We start from the raw sequence: 14,232 nt of genomic DNA, 5'->3' as shown, positions 1-14,232 counted from the left end.
GAATCCTCCCCTTAACTGAACAAACAAACACAGCTCAGCAGCATCCTCCATTTTTCTTTTCATGAATCAGCCCCTAATAGCATACAGCACTTGCAAAGTCACTGGGTCTATTGAGAGAAAATTAGTTGTTCCTCCGTGGTTTTCAGTGAACCACACTGCAGCTCCACGCAGTTCATAGCAGAATAGTGATTAAAACTATGCCTTTAATAAAGCAACACTGTACGCAGTGATGACACGCTGCAGTCTAAGAAGTCTCCCCTCTTGTTATGATTGGTATTCCCCAGATGTTTGAGTTTGAGCTTAGGCTTGGCAAACTTTGTGGCTGCAATTCAAGCCCAAAGCTTGAACAGCTCGTGTTTACTCTTATAATTTATACTGTGAGATGATTTACAGACAGTTATGCACTTAGTTTCATGGCTACAATTTCAGTCTAAGGGTCTGATCCTCTTGCCACTGAAGTCAATGGCAAAACTCCTACTGATTTCAGTAGGTGCAGGGACAGGCTCAAAGGCTAACTGGTCTCACACTACATATCAGCCAGCACAAAAACAAACAACAACGTTCACTTTAAAAACAAGCAAACAGAAGAAAGGCCTGAAATCTTACTTACTAGGAAGTCTTCTTCACAGTACACTTTACCATTGACATTGTAGAAGGCTTTTCCTCGCAGTCTTCTCCCTGTTAGTAAAATATTTTACTGTCAGAGTCTTGTACTCCATTTCCATAGCAAGAGTCTCCAATATGAATGTGTTTTTTTTAAAACAGATGATGCACTGAACACCATCAAGAATGATATGCTCAACATTTGACCTCAGGGGCACGCCCTCCCCATAATTTCGCTTTTCTAATTTGCATTATTAGCTAATATTTATATTACGATAGTGCCCCGTACTCAGTGGGGATTGGGGTCCCATTGTGCTAGGCACTCTACAAACACAGAAAAGAGACAATCTTTGCCTGTAAGGGTCACACTGCTTGAATGCTCCTTTTCTTAATGAACAGTTATTGTCCAAAAAGTATGAAATAAATGTCATGTTCTTACATAACATCTCCAGACCCAATTGCATCTGCTAATGCTGCTGACAAAAACGGCTTGTGTAAAACTCATGGGTGAGTGTATGTTATGGGTCCCTTGCTGTGCCAATCCACAGAGGTTGTGAGTTGCTACAGATACCTACTAGAGACTTGTGGCTTCTTAGCTCAAGCTGTAGTAGCTCTTATTTTTAGTTTTGAAGTTCTGGGTTCAATCCTTGGTGTGTCAGCCAAGACAGTGGCCATCGCATTTGCTCCTGTTATCATGTCAGTACCAATACAGCTAACTGAGAGTGGTCTGGGTTGTTCATCATCAACAAAATTGACAGCTAACTTCTAACTGCAGGATCTTTATTACTGGTCATGGAACCCAGCTTGACTTTCAGAGCCCGATATAAGAAATTAGAAACAAATGCATCTTAACTTTTTCTAACTTGTAAATTGAGAACATTTCATTAACACTCGCAAGCACCTGAAACTGGCAATATGCACAGGTGATAGAGGGGGGAAACAGATCTCAGTTTCAACCTTTGAGGGCTTACTATATTATGAGTAGCAGTTTAATTGTATTTATAACATGTGTGTTCATCGATATAAACTCTGGACCTCTTTACAGTTTAAAAATATAGGACAGGCTCCAGATTAATCTCAACAAACACTATGATAGACAGGAACTCAAAACCCCCACAATCAACCAGTCATTTAGACACAAAGGATCTGAATCGCCTCGCTCTCTCTTACACTGGCATAAATCATGAGTTATTTCAGTGTCAAAACCAGTGTGCATAAGAGAAGAATCAGGCCAAAGGAGCCAAACTCTTCCTGTTGTAACTCCTCTCCTCTCCACTGAACTTTGTTCATCACCAGGGATTTATCTGGCCCAAGCTACCACCCACTCCGGTGTGCCCATCAAACCATTAAGAGGCAGTAGCCTGGGTAAAGAGATGGCAATATGCCCTGTTAAGGGCCACACACAAGAATCCATTTGCAGTGCACAACAACTTGATTGAACCCACAGACCTATGAACAATGCAAGGTACCTTACACAGGCCAATGATGATGCTCTTCGAATACACTATATATACACACACACACACACACACACACACTACTTTTATTGTGTAAAACATGCACAATTCCTTCCCCCACCCCAAAGGAACAAACTTGGATACTCACAGACCCAGAAAAGAATAAGTTCCAGAGGTGAGGCGCTCCACCATAAACACGGGCTACCAGCCTCCAGGAGTTTAAATCTGAGGGCTGTTCACTGGAGAGCCAGTTAGCAGAATGCAATTGAGGAGGAGGGGAGAAATCTTTACAGTTTCTCTAAACAACATTGAGGAAAATGTGATTAATTTTAAATGTTTAAAAGTGTCTTTTAGAAACTGCTGCTGTGCTCTGACCATGGGAAACTGTGTATGGCACAGACACATTTGGACCTGAGCTGACCCTTTTGGGTAATCACATGCTGTATGTGGTTGGCTGGAGGCTTATTGGCATAGCGAAGGGAAATTTTTCCTTTCAGTACAGATTCCTGAAGTGTAGCTCTCACAAGCTGCTGTCTCTTGGTGCTACTGGTAGGTGGACACTCATGTTAAAAGTCCCTTCTGTAAAATGGGTCCATTCATGGAAACAAAGTCATTGCACTATCTGACTGACTTATAAACCTTCACTCAGATTACTGTTCAGTAGATAGACCCTCAAGAGGACCATTTACAGGAGTTTTAAGGGACAACTTTCAAAGGCGTACGTGTGCACACTGTCACTGCACCCGATTCTGCCTGCTTGCACAAAACGAGGCTCTTGACTGAGTGCAGTTACTCATTCTTGCATGTGTGTGAATTCAAATGACCTTTGACAATTCGGTTCTCAATGTGAATTGACTCAAAATGCAACCTGCAGCAGAGATATACGGTTGTGTTTGGAAACAGGCAGGCAGCAATTTGGAAGATTACCACTGTGAGGACACAGCCCATTAGCCTGAATGACAGCAATAGGCTCTTCAGATCAGTCTTACCTATTGGTTAACTCTCCTTGTGATCATCTGAAATGTAACCCTTTAGTGACTGTGTGCCATGTAAGCGGTGAACGTGCTGCCTCTTCGGGGTGTGGCCCAGGTGTAAGAGGTTCTCTCCCTATGTCACCTCCCACAAGTCTCCACTCTCAGTGATCCTCGTCTTCTCCCCGGTCATCCTGGCTTGGCTGTTGTAACCCTCCAAAATACCTCTCTGCTCTGCTTGCAGAGGTGCCTCCCAGATACCTCTCCCCAGCATGTCCTCCCCACTACCCAGAGCCTCGCCATTCCCTGAAACCTGCTTCCTATCCTTGCCCTGAGAAGCCAGGGCACAGCTGTCACTGCTCTCTCTCCTCCCCTATTCCATGCTCCTCCAGCAGCCGGATCCAGGCCTGAACCCTCCTTCCACCCTACCTGACCCCTCACGATGAGAAACCTGGCTCCTGGAGCCCTAGTGCCTGCTCCTCATCCCATCAGTTGCTGCCCCCTTTTTCCTTTGGGACAGCATCACCAATCCAGTTGGCCATCCCATAGCCCACTCACAAAATTCAGTGATCAAAGTGCATTCACCCTCCAGAGACAAAAGACCCGAATCACTGCAACCACTCAGGCTCCTGTAACCTGCCTTAGAAACTTTTTCAGGCCAATGTGCTTGCTTTGTGTAAAAGAGACAGTACCCTACATGTGTCACCATCTGCCAAGGCAAGGATCTCAGCCAATCACAGATCAGCCACATCTCACCTTACCCCCTTGTAAATGGCACACAAATCTGTGCTGACAGGACACAGCGCTGCATGAGCAGCTGCCTTGCTCCTTTCCAGGCAACTCCTTCTCTCACATCCCTACCACCCACCCTGACAATTACTCACCTGAGTCCTGAGCTCAGCCTGAGGTCAGTGAACAAGGAGGCACTGGTCACATCCCATCCCCCTCCCCCACTTTCCAAACCACACAAAGCACGACAAAAATGATTTTTGTGGTAACCTGAAACTCTCTATTTCGCTTGCATCTTTAATCACCTCGTAAAGCTCTTTACTGCCTCATACACTGTACTCCTCCACCATCCGTATTATCCCTTAATCACACAAGCTACTGGGATCAAGGCAACATAAAGCCTAGTTTCCATGGGTCTCCTGAAGTGTCACTCTGGCTCATTCTAAAAGTGTTTTTGCCAATCCTCTGCCTTGCCCGTAAACACATGTGGCTTGTGCCAGCTTGTGGAGGAGTTACACCCACTGTGGGCCTAGGTGCAGGAAGCATGCGTTCATCCGTAGTCACTGGGAAGATGGGGGTGGGAGGGACCGGCAGGGAGTTACAAAGGCTCTCGAAGGACAGAAAAAACCCCTCAAACGCTGTTGTCTGCCCAGACTGTGTTACCCAGTTCAGAGCCAAGTGGCAGTCACAGATCTAATACCAAAAAAAGAGCTGCTGGGTGGTTCTTGACAGGGTGACGTGGTTGTGCACACCCTCGGATTCAGAGCTGGCGGGCATAAGTACCTGCCGCTTACTTGCTTTCAGATGGTAGGAATAAAGTGGCCTCACTACAGCCAAGGGCTTCTGCTTGTCCACTAAGTAACATTCCCATGTTACACACAAGGACGCCCAACCTGTGAGTCGGCGCAGAAAACTCACATTACTATTTTAAATGGTAATTCTCTCTCTCTTTCTCACCCCCCTCAGGGCCGGCTCCAGGCACCAGGCAACCAAGCACATGCTTGGGGCGGCAACTGGTAAGGGGCGGCCAATCTTGGGGTGGCGGGGGGGGGGGGGGGGGCTTGGCAGGGCGGCGCTTTTTTTTGCTGCTTGGGGCAGCAAAAAAGTTAGAGCCGGTCCTGACCCCCCCTACACCCACAGTCACTGTCACCAGCAGCCCAGGCAATGAAGTGCCAAAGCCTGATGCGATCTCTGCAGGGAAAGGAATCATCCCCCTAGGCCATGGCAGCCTCATGGTGAATGGCTGTAAACCCATGTTAGCGCTGATCCACAGGCCCTGCCCTGTACTCCAAAGTGCCTTGCATCCTGGGATAAATTAAATCAATGGAGATATCCTATCTCCTAGAACTAGAAGGGACCTGGAAAGGTCATCAAGTCCAGCCCCCTGCCTTCACTAGCAGGACCAAGTACTGATTTTACCCTAGATCCCTATGTGGTCCTCTCAAGGACTGAACTCACAACCCTGGGTTTAGCAGGTCAATGCTCAAACCACTGAGCTATCCCTCCCCTGCAGAGCACAGCTCCACGGAGAGTCCCCAAACCCAACCCCAATTTTTTCCCTGTAGCAAAGCACATCTGAAGCAGTTCCACTGCATCAGGACTCTCCAGGACTGCAGAGGCGGGAGCATGATGTGGCCCAGAGCAAATTAGCCAAAAAAAAACCCCAAATGCACTTCTCTTACTGAGCACTTGACTGGCTGCTAGTCACCCTGTGAAATAATATAGCTTCAGCGAACCAGAGCACAGGAAAACTCTATCATTAGTGGCTCGCCACTGTGTGGCAGTTTTCACTAACTGTACAGCATGCAACCCCCTGCAGCCTGATTAGACACTGCTCTCAGAAGTTACCGTTCCATATGCCCACAACAAAGATGGTCACCTCAACCTCCCCTTTCATACAGCTGATGTAATACAAAATGTCAATTTCTAAACATGATTTTAACTCAGACTTTTATATAGCATCTTGTATCGCTAGATCTCACAGTGCTTTACAAATAAAAGCAAACATGATAATTCCCATTTTACAGAAGGGAAAACTGAGGCACAGAGATGAAGCGACTTGCTTAAGCTCACATAACATATCAATAGCATAATGCTTCCTCACCTGGTAACTAGTATTCTTAATAATAATTAATAAGCCTAACAAGACTTTTACCTTGGAGGAGTTTATTTGGTCAAGGATAATACAATAGTTAACTCAAACAAGAAGTTATCATCCAAACATCACAAACTGCTACAGAACTTTGGTCTCTACATATGTGTTTCAGAAAAATAAGCAATGATGTGCATTCCATTCACTGTACTGAATAACTGAATTAAGTACAATTAAGCTCCAAAAAGTCAACAACTATTAGTCCAAAAAATAGCTGTTCAGTTTCCCCTTCTAATGACTATATCGGTGTATCCCATTGCAGGCTACTGTCCTCTTTTGCAGTGTATTGTAATCACTTTCTAAAAGTCAGAGACTGACAAAACCAGAAGCAACATGCAGATAGATCACTAAATCAGTTATAATAAATGGCCTGGCCTAGAGTCCATAGCTGCTTGTGGGACTTTTTGTACCATCACTACAGTTGTGTTTCATAAACACATGGCTTCCTTCCTCCTTCTGTGGTTTTAGCTGGATAGAGACCCTGGCACGTCTACCTTGTCTGACCAGTTTTCAACAGCACAGAGGAAGTGACTCTCAGTTTCACACCTGCCCAGTACCAGAAAAACAACAGGTCAGCCTGGGACACAGCCTGTTTGTAGCGCAGGTAGGCATACCTGCGGTCGCTTTAATCTCGCTAGCATGGGTAAGAACAGCACCATAGATGTGGTAGCACGGACTTATTGCAGGCCATCTTTTAATATATGGAGATATACCTATCTCATAGAACTGGAAGGGACCCTGAAAGGTCATTGAGTCCAGCCCCCTGCCTTCACTAGCAGGACCAAGTACTGATTTTGCACCAGATCTCTAGGTGGCCCCCTCAAGGATTGAACTCACAACCTTGGGTCTAGCAGGCCAATGCACAAACCACTGATCTACCAGAGTACAAGCTGCCAGGGTGCCTGGATATGCAGTCTGATTGCTAGCAGGTGCTGAAGCCTGAGCCACCATATCTACACTACCATTGTTACCTGTGCTAGTTTGATTAAAATTAGTGGGGGCTATGCCTACCCATGCTACAAACAAACGTTCACTTGCAGTGTAGACTTACCCAAAGAGACTGCCTAGTAAGATTATCTACTGTTGACACTGGCTGTCAGCCCCTTCTCCCTCCTGTCTTCCCCACACCTCAGCTGGTGTTGACAACAGTCAAACTGTTAGCAGAGATGGGACAAAACTGTTTTTAGTACTGTTACAGAAAGCATGATCTAGACCTAATGAAACAAAATGTGATTGAGACCTGGTTGCGTATCAATGAAGCTTTTTGTAACTCGGCTGAAAATTGTCCAGTCCCCTCTATGCTGGTAGCTAAAACATTTGCAGTGCCATTTAGGAAGGGAAAACCTGTTATCAGCAATGCGCTAGTTGTTCAGTGTAGATGTTAAGTTGCCTTTATTAAGTCACAAACTCTTAGGCCACATCTACATTAGCACTTATGTCGGCAAAACTTTTGTTGCTCAGTGATGTGAAAAAAAACCCACACCCGAGTGACATATGTTTTGCCGTCATAAGCACTCATGTGCACAGCACTACGTCAGCAGGAGAGGCTCTCCTACCGACACAGCTATTCTGCTCATTGAAAGCTCTCTTCCGTCGGCAAAACGCAGCTACATGAGCGCGCTTCCAGTGGCACAAATATTATTATAATGTGTGTAAAATTCTTTCATGAGTAAAAACATGCACGTTTTGGGAATTATCATAATTGACTACTGTCGTACTATGAGTGAGATCATAAGAAAAGCCTGAATTGTTTGCCTGACTAATGTTGGTTAAAAAGACATCACTCTTTCCAAATAATGGGAATGTCATGCATCTAAACTTCAGCCCCATGGACAACACATGACACACATCCAACACTATCTGTCCATTTGGAAGAAAATGCATCGCCACACTCCTCACAATCTAAAGTTACTGTTGTGTGGAACAAGACGCCTATATTTTACTCAGAAAATCTAATTAGCACATCCTGGTGTGATGAACAGTCAGAAGTCAGATGTGGGTGCATAATTTCCTGAGGTGAGAACAGCTACTTAATTAAAGCAAATCTGATTATAAAGGTCAATTGTTAAGGCTACCAATCTGGACTATTATGCAGAAAATGAAATCCTCACCTCTCGTTCCTGTTGTCTGAAGGTACAATATAAGGAATACTCTCGTGTGGATCTGTGCACAAAGCTGGTGGTGAACTCCCTGAACCTAAAGTTCTAATACCATTTCTCCAGAAGAGGGCATCATGCATTCCCCTAGTCACCCAGAGAGCTTCTGCACTGTCAGCAATAAAAAAAGAACCGACTGACAGAAGTGCTAGGGAGAGCTGTGGCTTCTCTATTGCAACAGCTGCAATGCCCCTGTTGCAACTAATGACCAGAAATATAGAGTGGGATTTCTCAAAGCACTCAACACTGGCCCAACTCCGCTTCCACTGAAGTCAATGGCTGAATGGAAGTAGAGGAATGTCTATACTGAGCACTTTGAAAATTGCACCTATAAACTACAGGAGTCCCTGCTAGAAGAGCATGACTATAACCAAGGTGTCCTATTATAATTGACTCCTCTGGAGAACATGAGATACTGATGCAAGATCTAATGATGCATTTTTAGTAGGCATCCTTTCCACTATTAATTTTATTTTATAATTTCCACTTCACTAGACATGGAATTACCACACCTCTCTGAGGGATACAACCACTAAGAGTTCTGATTCATGACTCACAAGGCTTCCCAGGCACACAGTAATTCCTGGTTTCTCATGCCTGACTGATAAATGAATTGTGCATATTTGTTTTATTGAGCAATGTAAAACATGGATCCAATTGCTGGTTAACAGCTTAAGATGTCATCTTTGTAATGAATGGTGTTAGGACAGCATCATTATAGGTCTCATACTAGCATTTGCATTTGGTGACATCTGAAGGTGTGCATGCTAACCAGACATGTAAACATACACACAGCCAATTTGCAGCAGTAGATAACGGACTATATTGCATCTGACTCAAAAGAGGGAAGCAAAGCTCTGGAGCGCTGCACACTGACTCTGGGCTACACTAATAGCCGCACATATGTGGAGTCCAATTTAAAGTTCTATTAGCATTTCCATTATAATCTTGAGGCCAGATTCTTTGCTGCCTCTCCTGGGAGACTCAGCCCAGAAAGTGCAGTCCAGGAAGAGGTGCCAACCTTTGTGCCAAAATGACCCCTGGCATTAGTATAGGGCTGCTATAACTTAGAACAGCCGTACCTCTGCAGTGCAGAATCCCTGAAGCACTGAGCACTACAAACAGGGGTGGAAGGATAGCTCAGTGGTTTGAGCATTGGCCTGCTAAACCCAGAGTTGTGAGCTCAGCTCTTGAGGGGACCATTTAGGGAGCTGGGGCAAAAACTGGTCTGGGGATTGGTCCCCCTTTGAGCAGGGGGGTGGACTAGATGACCTCCTGAGGTCCCTTCCAATCCTGATATTCTATGATCTTTCTGCCCACCATGCTGGACCAACACAGGAGAACAGTAAATTGGCCCTGTACTGCCCCGGTGCCAGGGGAATTCTTCCACTGTGTCGCCTTTAGACTCCTACACGATGTCAGAACAGCATATGGGCACCAGGTTCGGTGCTTTAGATTGTGAGCTCTTTGACACAGGTGTAGAAGCAAGAGGGTCATTCCCCCTACCTCTCTCAGGGTCAAAAGGGGGATATGTAGGAGCAGGATTTTATAATTGTACTATGAGAATTAATGTATGATTTGATTTCATCCTGCCAGCCACCCTTTTTGAATGGCAGAAAGGAATGACCCTCTGGGACTATATCTTTACTTGCTATGTAAGGCATCATGCATTCCTATGGTACCAATCCTGCCAACTTCAAGTATTCAGAAATCATGAGTTAGACCTCAAACATGAGAGACTTTTACAAATAATAAAGGTTGGGTATTTTTCATTTGCCTTCAGGTTTAGGGTCACATTTTCAATCTTTTCTCTGCATCCATGCAGGCTAGAAAGTTACTTTAAAAAAGGAATGGAAGCTGAGATTCTCAGGTAATCACAAGAGCTGGGGCCTTATGTAAAACTCCAAATACCAGAAGCATGCAATAAAAAGAAGATAGTTGGCAACACTGTTTATTAAATAATAACAAACCCATCACTATCAAGGGATCTGTTCCTCATCTCTAAATTTACCCTAGGATAAAACAGTAGATGAGTCTCATCCAGGAGGCCCGCTTTCTTTTACTGTCTTAAGAAAAGAACAATTCGCCCTGTGTGTAAAATTACAGAAGTGCCAAAAGGAAACAAAAAGATTCAAAATCTTTTTGAGTTTCTACTAAACTCGCCTGTGGGTTTGTGGCCTACACATCCACATTCCTCCCTCTGGGCTTAGCTATGGACATCGGCCATGGAGATTTTCTGTAGGGGGGAGAGGGGGGCTCTCCACTGCTTTACCCCATGCCACTGATAGGAAGCTATAAACCTGCTTTGGGCCCTTTTGCACTCATATGACTTGTTAACCTTGGGAGGCACACTCAGTCCCCTGCAGGGGATCTGCACAAGACCCAGTAGCAATGTGAATGCTACTTTACAGGGGTGGCGACAAAGCAGGGAGAATTACAAGGATCCAGAGGGTGAAAAAAAACAACAAACAAACCCCATATTGGGGCATGGAAGGGCATCAGCAAGGGTTAGCCTAGCTCATAGCCTGCACTGCAATCAGGATGCCCCTATAGGTCTCCCTCCCCTTCTCCTCCTCCCCCCCCCCCACCAAGCTTGATCGCTCAGGCTTTGTGCAGGGAAAGGTGAATTTCTAGGGCTTTCGATTATTTCAGGAAGGAAAAAAAAAATCAGTGCCAAATTCCTTTGAAAAGAAGATATTGCATGTTGGCAGAAGCCACTTTTCACAGGCTTCAGCCGTTGGAAATTTGAAACACTGAAAAGTGGCTACTGTGGATGTGCTGTATTCTTCTTCTCCTCAAAGAAATCTGGCACCGAATTTTACTCCCCTGCTTTAGGACCCAATCCTGCATTCCTTTCACGCCCAGACTCCCACTGATTTCAAGGAATGCAGAATCGGATCCTAAATGTGTGCTTCATGTATACAATAGTCCCTCATGGTTACGATCTATTGAGCAACACACTTTAAAAACCATTTGGAATTGCAGGCTTATCTGACAGGCCAGAATGGTTATAAAGATCTTTCATTATTTCAGGAAAAATGCCTGGTGTGTGTATACACACATGCACACATTTTTCTGGTTCCAGACTGAAGGAATGCTTCCCGCCCCAAGCATCAAGATGCAGCAAAATATTTCAGAGCTCTGCCCTGCTGTCTAATAAAGAAAGCACTAAATGTAACTTTGCTATTTAAAAAACAAAACCCAACATATGAACAGCATAATTTTACAGAGTACTTTTGTAAAGCTCTTTTTCAAAATATTTGAGTTGATTAAGACAAAACAAAGTCTTACATTGCTATTTTTGAGGATGCTGTATATTAAGTTACTAGGCTATTACCATGCAAATCTCAAATGTACAAGCTCCTTACTTGGCCGTAAACACAAAACAGTATACATTGTCTTTTCAGAAGAAAAGGTTTGCTGCTAAAATAGCAGAAGCCCTACGTAAATAAGCAACATTCTTTCTGCCTGAGGTCACTGACTTGCCCTATTCAATTTCAGCCTAGTCTGGGATTTGACAATCTAAGCAGGGGAGAGGCCCTTTCCTTTTTTTCAAAAGAATGCTGGGATTTTATTTGAAATTTAAACTCTTGCAAACAAAAGGTGGCATCCAACGCTAGAGGCCTGTGAAGGTGGAGTACAGGATGTGTATTGTTTTCTCCCTTTACATAGATTCTTTCAGGAAAGAGCATTCAGAGCCTGTGAACAAATTCTAATAAAATATTATCAGGTAGATAGAAAGTAGGATTTTTAAAAAAAATATTCATGCAGGGCAATCATAGCAAACATTTTCAAGTTATAATATTAAATCATGTTTTTTATAATTCTGAACTTAATGAACCCAAATTTTCAGACTGCCACCTATAATTAACATTATTATTTTAATGTGTCTATGTCAGAATTGCAGATTAATTTTGATTTTGTGGTTGTACAGCTATTACAAAATCAAGATTCATTTTGTATCTCTACATCAAGCCAGTCTGCCTTAGCGGGTCAGAAGTTTATCTAGGCTCTGTTTCTCTGTCCATTAGTAGTTTGTCCACATTATGATATCTGGGTGTAAACAAAAGTATAAAATTATTTAGAGCAAAATTCAACGTATAGCCTGTGGGCCTAACTGTCCATTGCCCTGCACTACGTGTGGTAATTTCTATCCGTGCAAAGTGATTGCAAACTCCTACCACAAGAAAATGATGGTGTTCCACAACCACTTTGCAGGGGTATATGTGAGTCTACATCGGGGCAGATCTGCAGCCAGTATAAACTATCATATCTCTGTTAACACATCAATGGAGCCATAACTATTTACACCTGCTGAGGAGCTCCCCCAAGGCAAATCTGGTCTTCAGTAGGAAAAAAGCTGTGTTCTTACCATGTGTTAGCTGGTGCATGGTACAATCCAAGTGAAGACAAGGGGGCTGTAGTATTAACACATTACCAGTCAACCGGATGCTCCCCCCAGGATTTACCTTGATGCACTAACATTTTAAAACAACAAACTGTCTTTTCTTCACTAGCATTTTACCTCATGCTAGTGACCACAATGTAATTAGGCCAAGTCAAATCCTGGTGGGCGGTATAGATACCTCAGGGGTCGGCAACCTTTCAGAAGTGGTGTGCTGAGTCTTCATTTATTCACTCTAATTTAAGGTTTCGCGTGCCAGTAATACATTTTAATGTTTTTAGAAGGTCTCTTTCTAGAAGTCTAAAATATATAACTAAACTATTGTTGTATGTAAAGTAAATAAGGTTTTTAAAATGTTTTAAAAGCTTCATTTAAAAATTTAAATAAAATGCAGAGCCCCCCAGACCGGTGGCGAGGACCCAGGCAGTGTGCGTGCCACTGAAAATCAGTTCCTGTGCCGCCTTCGGCACGCGTGCCACAGATTGCCTACCCCTAAGCTACATCGTGATAAAAACTGCCTGCGCGTTGTCTCCACTAGGATCATACAGCGAGACAGCTCTCACATGTCCGTTATCTTCCTGTAAAAGCCCACCGTTTTTGGCAGTGCAGACATGGCCATAGTACATGGTTTGCTTTCGTGTGGAATTCGCTTTCCCTTTCCTACGCTCCAGTCACGTTATTAAACCAAAGTAACGCAATGCTATTGGGACAAGAAGGAACTCTGTGGCCCTTAGGTGGGGGAAGAACGTTGTTATAGGTACATTATGAACCCAAGAGACATTTTCAATCTTTCATGCAATGCGAGAAGCTGAAAATTTGGCAGATGTTTCCTTTCTCTCCTTCTTACGTATTTATCCAGTCTAGTCTACCCTTTGTTTCCAGTGGAGGACATAAATTATTTCCATGGATCTTAAACGGAAGAACTTATATTGAAAAAGAATTTATAAAATTTAAGTCAAGCATGTGTTTTAAAACGGAGAAGTAACAGCTTGAATTGATTTAATAGCTATTTATTTTATCCATACACCCCGCTGTAAGCTAGTAGAGGGATAGACTGGCTGAGAAAGGGGAAAAAAAAAAAAAAAAAGCCCCAAACTATAGTTCAATTCAGGTCCCTTTCCATGGGGCTAGCTTTATTAATAACACAGGAGATTAAGACAAAGGCAAAGCAAGTCAGAACACTTGGTAACAACCACCAGAGCCTTTTCCAGCATTCAGCAATCCGGGAGAGGATACTCCTTCCCCCCTAGGAAGGTCCCACTACAGCAGCTTTCCCTTTGCTTTCATAGCCCTGCCCCATTACCCACGTGACAGGCAGGGAACTGGGCTTTCCCTGTAACCCATTACATGCTGGAGTTTATGGGGTTGTCTTATACATTGCCACACCAACCAAGAGTGCATGTTGATTTTACATCAAAAATACATACAAAATCAAAGTGGTGCTTTCCCAGCCTGCCAGACTCAAGAAATGAAACTCTGCCTCACCTCTCAACCTCCCTGCTCCCATTGAAAATGCCCTGCCACCAGCCCACTCCATTTAACATGGGGGCTCTTAGTTCAAGCACATCAACTGATTGCAGCTGCTGTAGTGTCCTAGAGGGATAAGCCAGGAACCAAACTATTTAGAGTTTTGTAAGTCGAAGTCAACACCTTGAACTGCACCTGGAAATGAAGTGGACGCAGACCTGAATGGAATAGGGTTACCATATTTTGTGCCTCCGAAAGGAGGACACTCCACGGGGCCCCGGCCCCGCCCCCA

At 44.0% G+C, this 14,232-nt stretch overlaps 1 protein-coding gene across 5 annotated transcripts in view; it reads right to left on the bottom strand.

Annotated features, from left to right (window-relative positions):
- Positions 1-14,232, bottom strand: part of WTIP (WT1 interacting protein) — a 118,195-nt gene that overhangs the window by 32,741 nt on the left and 71,222 nt on the right. Inside the window, exons 1-2 of one of the 5 annotated variants that reach the window (XM_034788114.1) lie at positions 2,209-2,318; positions 607-678 (exon numbers count right to left, since the gene is read on the bottom strand). The exons of 2 other annotated variants lie outside the window; for them this stretch is intronic. Coding sequence is in view for 1 of the 3 variants with exons in the window: in XM_034788111.1 (XP_034644002.1) it covers positions 611-678 (68 nt within the window). In the remaining 2 variants the exon portion in view is untranslated. Of the gene's footprint in view, positions 1-606; positions 679-2,208; positions 2,319-14,232 lie in introns of those variants that run through there. 2 more of the 5 variants (XR_004647951.1, XM_034788111.1) reach the window with 2 other exon arrangements.

Source organism: Trachemys scripta, chromosome 13 (genome assembly GCF_013100865.1).
Source record: "Trachemys scripta elegans isolate TJP31775 chromosome 13, CAS_Tse_1.0, whole genome shotgun sequence".
NCBI classification, from domain to species: domain Eukaryota; kingdom Metazoa; phylum Chordata; order Testudines; family Emydidae; genus Trachemys; species Trachemys scripta.
The sequence above is the reverse complement of the archived record's forward strand: the minus strand, read 5'-3'. Positions and strand labels throughout refer to the sequence as shown.